This window comes from Zerene cesonia, chromosome 10 (assembly GCF_012273895.1).
Source record: "Zerene cesonia ecotype Mississippi chromosome 10, Zerene_cesonia_1.1, whole genome shotgun sequence".
NCBI lineage: Eukaryota > Metazoa > Arthropoda > Insecta > Lepidoptera > Pieridae > Zerene > Zerene cesonia.
This window is the reverse complement of record NC_052111.1, coordinates 1,827,269-1,836,617: the sequence shown is the minus strand read 5'-3', so window position 1 is coordinate 1,836,617 and position 9,349 is coordinate 1,827,269. Positions and strand designations below refer to the sequence as shown.

General features: G+C 31.2%; 1 protein-coding gene across 2 annotated transcripts in view; it reads left to right on the top strand.

Moving 5' to 3' along the window:
* LOC119829505 (neuronal acetylcholine receptor subunit alpha-10-like) overlaps positions 1–2,499 on the top strand; it is a 27,084-nt gene extending 24,585 nt beyond the window's left edge. For both annotated transcript variants that reach the window (XM_038352048.1, XM_038352047.1), the window contains exons 9-10: positions 769–947; positions 1,766–2,499. In XM_038352048.1, the coding sequence (XP_038207976.1) occupies positions 769–947; positions 1,766–1,897 (311 nt within the window). In that variant the 3' untranslated portion in view covers positions 1,898–2,499. The remainder of the gene's footprint in view (positions 1–768; positions 948–1,765) is intronic.
* Positions 2,500–9,349: the final 6,850 nt, after the last annotated feature.

Below are 9,349 nucleotides of genomic sequence, written 5' to 3'. Positions count from 1 at the left end.
TAAAACAATACTTATTGAGAATCGTTAACAATCTTTGCTGACATTTCGTTCAGTTGTTTTTTGAGCAATTTTCTCGTTTATCTTGCATATTTATATTACAATATTAACTAGTTAGCTCTAATTAGGAAAGACACAGTTACTTGTTAAGATACAATCTTGAGTTCGTTTGTTTTCAAGTATTGTTTTGAAATTGTCTTAAGCAGCAAAGTTGCTTCAATTAACGCTGTGTTCCAATAGCTTCTCATTTATAAACAAATCATTTTCCACCCGTTTGGTATTGAAGACTAAATTGAAAGTGGAAACAAAGGCTCTAACGAAGAGCATTAATGCGCGCGTGAATAAAATTATCACACGTGAGCTCGAGAACCTCTCATTCAATAAGAATTAATTTCAATCTTCTTGGATACATATCTTGTTTGACGGCAGTTATATTTGTTATGTCTTTGAATGAATATTATTTTAAACACATACTTTAATAGAATAAATAGAACAAATAAAACAACAACTAAATAAAATTCACATTTAAATATAAGACTCAAAATAACAGCAGTAATTGTATTAATCATCAAAAAGCACGTGGGATGAAAATTAATCCGCTGATAGTAATGTCATTGGGAGGAATACAGAATGAAAAAAATAAATTCTGTTCGTTTCGATACAGCGTAATTTTAAATAAAAATGTGTTTACAATATTATGTAAACCAGAAATATTTGAATGACGATAAACGAAATATAGCAAACCATGATTTATTAACCATGTTTTTGCAGATTGTGGAAACCCCATCTCAGGGTCGGTCCCCAGCGGACCGGTTGAGGCTGTTGGGTGTGTTGGAGCTTGCCCCAGGTGTGTGTGCTGTGGGTGCACCCTGCGCGAAGCTGCCACGAGACATGAACAGCGAGTAGCAGCTAGTGAGCGGTTGGATCGAGCCAATCTTGAGTGGAAGCAGGTTTGAATGATTTATGTTTGCATATTTATTTTTAATACGTCTGTTACCGTGAAACTCTGTTTTCCCTAGTTAGAACTAGTTATAGTTGAACGCCTTTGTTATAATTGGTTCTAAACTAGGAAAAATGTGTTAAATTTCACATATCCATTAAAAACAATAAGGAACTCGGAAACCTGAATGGACTACATACACGATTTTAGGTCTTGATTAGAATTATTGACATTGTTTTCAATATCTTGTTAGTATTGCAGGCACTATCCAATATAGCGTTGAAAGACTTTATAAAATAATTTAGTCACACTTGGAAAGATATGGTATTTTGATAATGATATTGATGTGGTTATCGATTTGTACACAACGATTTGCTTATTTTTATCAATTTCGCGATCGTTTGATCAAAAGTCTGAATAAAGTTTAAATAAAATTCCAAGGAAGGTTTGCCGTGAAAGGCATTAATTGGGGTTAACGACATTTATGCATGATCCAATTTAACTTTTCTGTTACACTTCATTTTTCATTGTATTTAAGAGATAATGCTATACTTATGTGAGTTCAACAAACCCTTCTATATTAAGACAATTGACATGGAAAAGCTAATTAAAAATAACATTTTTTTTATCGTTCAGAAGCTAGCTAAATAGTATAAGATTAGTTACTTAGTTTTAACACGCCTTTAAAGATTAAAAAGCAACCATTTTTACATCTACAGATGAAAAATCTATTTTATATTTTTATATTTGGGAAGAATGCGATAGAAAAAAATATCAGCAGCCTGTAAATGAAGCAAACGAAAATAAAGAAAGTTTTTAATTTCTCAGGTGGCCGTAGTAGCCGACCGCGCTCTGCTTGCGGTATTCGTTTTGGTCACTACTCTCGCTACCGGAGCCATTCTTCTACCCCAACTCAAGAACCTACACGTTGGAAACACACCCTTAAAGCCACCAGCTTAAGGACCATAATTGTTTATGTATACACACAACAGATGTTTCAGTTTTCCATATTAAACGTAAATTAAAATTTGTGCCAAGGATGTGCCAACAGTTTACAGCTATTTAATTAGGTTAAATGTGTAGATAGATCGTAGTTTTAATGTAGTGTCTGATAAGTAACGAGTCAATTTGGAAGATCTATTTGTACAAAATATAAAAATGTGTTTTTCTCTCAGCTTGTTTTTTGTAATGATTATTTTATAGTTATAGTTTAAGGGCGTATCTATTAATTTAGAACAAAAATTATTATGTTTTCATTACTTATTTAAACAACAGGCATACAATACCTAAATAAAAATTCGAAATGATATTTCAATAGATTGTAATAATTTATATTTTCAGATATCGATTTATTCCATTACATGTAGTTTTAAACTGTGATTCTTTTTTACATACAAATGTTGACCAAAAATTCTTTGTTTTTACTTATACAGATAAAATGGCTATAGATAAATTAAGATTAATAAATATAAACATAGCGTAATAAATCGAAAATTTCGTTATAAAGCTCAAGCTAAATAATTTAGATGTAAATATTGTTTGTTATTACTTACGAGTATTCAATGTGCAATTAAATAAAACATGTTAATAAATGGGATACATATTATTTTGGGTCTTATTTCTAATGTATGAAATGTCGTGTCGTGATGTAAGATATCCCCGAAACTGCGGGTCCGATTATTAAAATTTTACGTGTATATCGGGTAGGTCTGAGATTCAGCCAATAATTTAATACCACTAAATCAGAGATTAAAGCAAGGAAGAACTATGTTTATCGAGCAGCAAGTTTTCTATAAAATATCGTACTATATTGAGAAGGTTGAAGCATAATGCATATTGAAAGGTCCGAAAACATGAGAAATATTAAATAAAAAAACTTGAGAGGTGTCAAGGGACACCCGGATGGAACGAAGTTCCTTTCGATTAATTAGTGAAGGTATTGTAATAATTTTTTTTTTAAGTTATAATAATATTTTAATTATTATTAACAAATGTAATGTTATATAAACTTAATCAGTAGGCTCTGTTCAATGCGAAATAGAAATGAAAATATCTGCTTGTTAAGAGAGAGAGAGACAGACAGAGAAACATGCGACGCCGCACAGCTTACAATAAATAGCTTACTATATAGCAAAAAGTGTCGTGACAACTTTTCATAAGAATTTTTTCCGTCTTCCCCTTTCACAACGCACGGTAAGGAACTTCGTTCTAGTAATCTTATCTATTCGTTTAAAGACCACAATATGCTGAACTTGAAGATTATGGAAGTGTCGACTTTCGAACCTTATCATTAAGCAGAGAATGTAAGTACATATCAAGTTATACGTAGAGAAATTATATAGGAACAACAGCTATACAGATGTCAATACTAACAATATACAACATTTTTTATGACATAGTCGGCAATGGAGCCGGTGGGTTGCCTGATGGTAAGCGCTACTGCCGCTCATGAACATTTGGAGAGGCGTAAGGTCAATTGCAGACCTTACGCTCCTACAAATGGATAACCGACTTCAAATTGGAATGGGATTTAATAGAAGGATTGACCAGAGGAATAAAAGAAAGGTCTGGGAAAAGTAAGGAAAAGAATATGGGCCTCCGGCTCTCCCACTCATGGAACGAAACACAGCAGTATGCTATTTCACACCGGTCTTCTGTGGGGGTGGTACTTCCCCGGTGCAAGTTGGCCTAATTCGTGCCAAAGCGTGCTCGACTTAGGAACTACATGGCCGATTTCAAAAATTCTTTTACCGTTGGACATAACTATTGCAGTTGACGTACATGATATACATAAAATAAAAAAAATTAAATAAATACAATTTATAAGTAAGTACAAATATCAAATTTACAAAAATGTTCTGCCTCTTGAACTAGGTTATTAGCGGTATCATGACATTCACATTACATGAAATATCGAATTTACGTTTTGTTTCAAAGGGCTATGTATCATCATTCCAAATAATATATAACAAAAAACCCAATACAAAAACAGAAGTATAATAGTTCAATTGTAGAAAAATATACGATATATAATAATATGATAATGCCTCATTTTTTAGATAAACCTCTTTTAAAAAAATTGTTAATCTTAAAAAGCTCGGTATGAATGAGTTTAAAATGAACGTAAGTTCAATTTATATAAGTATGCTCATAAAATTACGAGTAATTCGGTTTCTAATAAGGCTATCATTTACAAGCTGGTATAATTTTATTAATTTACTCATGAAAGTATAACAATTAGTATAAGTACTTACATCAACCGTCATTATAATTGATAACCCCTAGTAGAATACAGAATATTAATATAATTGTAAAGTAATATAATTGTGTAAGCTAACGGTTGAGCGCAGTTTTCTATTATAAATTTAATGGAAAATATAAAACAGAATTGTTTACTACTTGCCTGAGTTTCATTAAAAACTCAAAAGTAATAATTGTTCTTAACAAAAAACTAAACTGTCTTCAAATTGTCATAACTAGACCAAATATAAATGGGGCCACATGGGAGGTACTAGCTAATTCAAATAAAATAATTGGTGCACCTGTTAAGAAATTATGATATAACAAACACAAGAATACAATCGCATTCATAACCTCCTCCTCCTTTTGAAAGTCGGTTGAATATTTTTTCATAGAAAAAACATCGTGTAGGTAGCTGGAAGACATTTTCCTGTCGCGCAATCTGTACGTACTTCATACCTTTATCGAAAACATTAGTTACTTCCTTTTGTTCGCTTGATAGATTCATCTTCTGACAATGCGAATCATTCTCATTACATTTCAGTGAAAAGCGCGGGAACGATAGATATTACAATGTGAAGAATGGTAAATGATACGAAAGTTCTAGTTTCTTTTGTTCAGGAAAAAATATTGGTACATGAATGTCAAATAGTAATGAGAAATGAAAATAAAAGATTTAGCATTTTTCATTATACTTATATAAAACTATACTTTTTATAGGAAAACGCAAATATCAAAAACATTTTGATATAAACATTTTCCTTAGTATTTATTATATTATCTGTGCCCAAGATATAAATATATTACACTTTATATTTATCACATGAAACATTACGACTGTTTAATTCGAATTCCATACACAATCTGGGCTTGTATATTGTCGCTTAAAATATGTAATAAATGTGATATTATATTCTATCAACAGTCTTTTGTCTGTAAGGGTTTTATAATAAATAAGCTTTCAAACATGAGCTGTGTAAAGGATTATCAATTTATCACAGTAAAGCACATCTAATTAATTTACCATACTGTTATTAATAAAACATGCTTTCTGCCTGCGCCTACGGTCGTGTTTACACTAACCTTTTTCTTACTTTTTAGCTTATATACATACTAGCTGCATCCCGTGATTTTACTCGCGAAAGTCTTTATCCCGAAGTAATATCGGGATAAAAAGTTGTCTATGCGTTATTCCAGTTGTCCAGCTATCTACTTACCAAATTTCATTGCAAATAGGTTCAGTAGCTTTTGCGTGAAAGAGTAACTAACATACACATACACATACTCACAACCTTCGCATTTATAATATTAGTAGTGTTTTTAGAAAAATTAAAGTGTTTGACTAATATCAGGACATCAAGACGAGATAGCAAATAATAATATATTTCTACATAAGTTCTACAAGGACCTTTAGGTACCAGGATGACAGGGTAGGAGGACGTGAGTGGCGAGTAGGTATGAAATAAGGTTCCCTCTGCAAAAACCGATTTTGTTTCAGAAATTTAGGAATAAAGATGTTTAGCTGAATATCTATTTAACAAGAAACGTTACCTAATTTTCTTCATATAGTGTAGTGCGTGAGCGATGAAGTTATGATTGCGTAGTAAGTTCACATTTTTTAAAGTTATTGGAACAGTCTAAGTAAAAATACAAGGAAATTTGTGTCTAGGCAAGCGCAGGTGTGGTAGCAGTAACATCGTAACCAAGCGCTTTCCTAATCACCAAAAAATCTAAACAATTTTAAACGCATCAAACAGAATCAATCGTCTGTCACCAAATAACGGTTTTCGAGACGACAGCGTTAGTTCCAAGCTTGCCGCACACCAAAAAGATCCTTGTTCCACGGATCATACAATTGTTCCTTATTTTACAGATATATTTATAAAATGATTTCTTGCTAACTTACACATACATATATGTGGAACGTCACTAAAGGTTCTTTATAAATGTAAGTAGGCATTTACTTTAGAATTTAACTCACGTTCACAACTTTCCTGTACTATTCCTGATTACAAAAGATCGAATTAATGTATCCTGTTGACCTACACTTTAGATGGATTAATCCAATGAGTCTTGAGCGTACCTTAGGGGAATTAGTTACAATGAGATAAGATGTATTGGGTATTTATTCGACTATTCGTAGTGCATTGAATACGACCCTTAGTTTACTTCGTCGATTTAAATGAATCATTCGGGTTATATATTGAAACATTGCGTTAATAAATAAACACACTATACGTAAATTTCCATTAGTTACTAGACTAGACAACGATTTGACTACAAATAGCATAGCATATAACTGTAATAGTTATGTTATTCTTTTATTTCCTTAACCTTATGTTGCTTTTGATTCTTTGTCACATTTTCCACCATGTTTTATTCAAAGTTTCATAACATTAATATTAAATTTCTTAAGAGAAGCTCTCACTGCTGGCCAGTTTACACAAGACTATTTTTCAAGCAGTTTAGCACCATTACCATTCATTTTACTATTCTGTCTTATGTGCTAAATTCATGCCGCCACCGAAGTAAGGTTTCAGTTGAAGTATTAGTGAGAGCCATGCGTTTGGTTTACAATATGAACGGTTGAATGGACGGTTGTAACATTTTTTGTTGAGTAATCTTTTATTTTGGTTACAGTTTATTTGAAACGTTTGGTCACCTAAATCAGTGCAATAGTAATGCCTTAAAATAAAGTAGCCTCGAGCAAACAGAACTAGCATGTACCAAGCCAGCCAAGATATTTACTTGTTTGCAAAAGAAATACATATGACATGATATTTATTTACAAAAGAAACTGTCTTGCTGTCTTAGCTTGAAAAATCAGGAAAATGCATCCCAAGCAAAAGTATAATAATTACTTTAATTTTATATTCTTGTTGTATAAATTACGTTTTTTTGTTTTCGTCTATAATTCGTATGAAATTATTTGGTTTTAAAAAAAAACACTTTTAAAATTTGTTTACAGTAGATATATTCTCCTTCTTAATAATTTTAAATTTTTGTCAATACGCCTATTATATATTTAAAAGTTTAGTTTAATTTATTCCTGTTTAAGTTCGTGATTAAAAAAAACTAATAAAAGCAAATACGCTATTGTGAAGAAAGATACATTTCATATGCAAAACCTCTTCAACTATGAAGTGCGTGCAATATTTGAAAGAAAGCTGTAGCCTGTAACTGTGTCTTTCACGAAGATTAAACCCTTTTATTGCCGTGCGAGGGGAGACATTCAGCTGACTCCTTAGATACCTTCACGAGAAATAGTGTAGGCATGTTTGCACAGTAACGTGGAGAGTAACTCCATATCACGGTATCATATTTAATGTACTATAATATATTATGGAGAAATATTTAATATATATCGTAAAATTCTAAATTTCAGACTTTAAAGTCTATTAATTAGGAATTTTAATAATAATCCACGTCAAATTTGTGGTTTGGTTATGTAACTGGCGGAATATGATGTAAAAAGAATATTTCATTTTATATTTTAGTTCTGGCTAACAACCAAACAGCAGCTTGTTATAGCGAGAGAGTACTAGACGAGTGCTTCTATTTCAATGAAATATAACAAGCGAGAATATCACCGGACTAAGCTGTCAATTTTAAATATTAAAACCACACTCAAATCATTTAATTCACAAGCTATATATCACAAACAGACAATCTTATAATTTTTTTGTTAACGAATACTCAAAAGGATTGTATGCTAATGACTCCATAATTTTTTCTTTGAATATGTGCGTAGTTTACCTCTTCCCTCTGAAGTTATACTTATATAATAAATATAATATATATGCATTTAGATAATATGATCCGAATCCAATTAGTATGCGTGGTGTCAAAGTCATCACTGAAAATTTAGATGATGAATGCTTTTTTAAGCTGGGTTTGGGTTTAATTTTTCGTATTAATAGACTTACAATCTTAATTTAATTTTAGTTTGAATGAATATACCCCAGAGCTTGATGTTTACCATCCATCTGATACAGTCACTCACAGGGGAAATCCAACTAATGATGTTAGCGAGTAATTATTTCTTTCCTTAAAGCAACATTAAGTCTAGAATAATTAACTTCATTATAAATTAATTTATCTTCTTGAAACATTCGTAGAAATGCACCTAAGTCTATAATGATTAATTATAGACGTTATAAAATATTCTTGGAATATTTCTAGTAATTAGAATAATTAGTATAGTTGATATTTTCTCATTTCTCAAAGTAATTACTTATTGTTATTATTTGCTTGTCTTCAATACTAAAAGTGGCATTTTCTTCTAGTTTTTATTCTCAGGTTTAGATACCTCCTAATAAAAGTACCTACCTATGTGACAAATTTTACCCAACCTACATTTATAACCTGAGTTATTATAAATGCTACACAGACACAGAAAGAAAACATATTTCTGAACATAAACGAAATAAGATGTGACATTTCATAAAAGGATGTATTATGTTCTTAATAGTATGAGATATTTGCGTTGTCAGTAAATATTTCACTCGAAGACGACAGCAACAGATTGTAACATTTTTCAAGTGGAAGTGAGTACATTAACCGCTCTACGAAACATAAGCGCGGATATTAAGTACATAGTTGCAGTACTTTTATTGCGCTGGGAATTCTTTATCTGAGACCGACTCAAATATTTGTACGAGTTAAAAAATTAAATAACATGTGTAATGCTATTCTGTAGTTCTTAAGAACATTCTTCATATCATAATATTGTGTATCATCACACAAACATCACGCAACCCTTTCTATTTATAATGTATTCTACGTTATAAATAAAAAATATAAGTAAGTCATTAAAATTCTAAAGAGTAAGTATGTTTGTTTTGATTTATTTGCCAACATTTGTTCATGAAAAAACAAAAAAGGGATAAAATGCCAACAAAAGCGTTAATTAAATTGATGCTGTGTAACAAATCAAAGTGCGGACCCAAATCTTGTATCCATCTCTTCTTACAAGCAACTTTATACTTTTCCTTAATTTGTCGAATTTTCCTCGTAACCATTGTTTCAGGTGGCAATTTTCGCGGAATACTATTAAATAGGTAAGATCGGTTGTCATAAAAAGTAAGAAGTGTAATTATAAGGTGTTAAATTTATATAGAACTCTTTTATTCATAGATCGTATATAACGAAAAAGCAGTGGTGGCTCAGTGG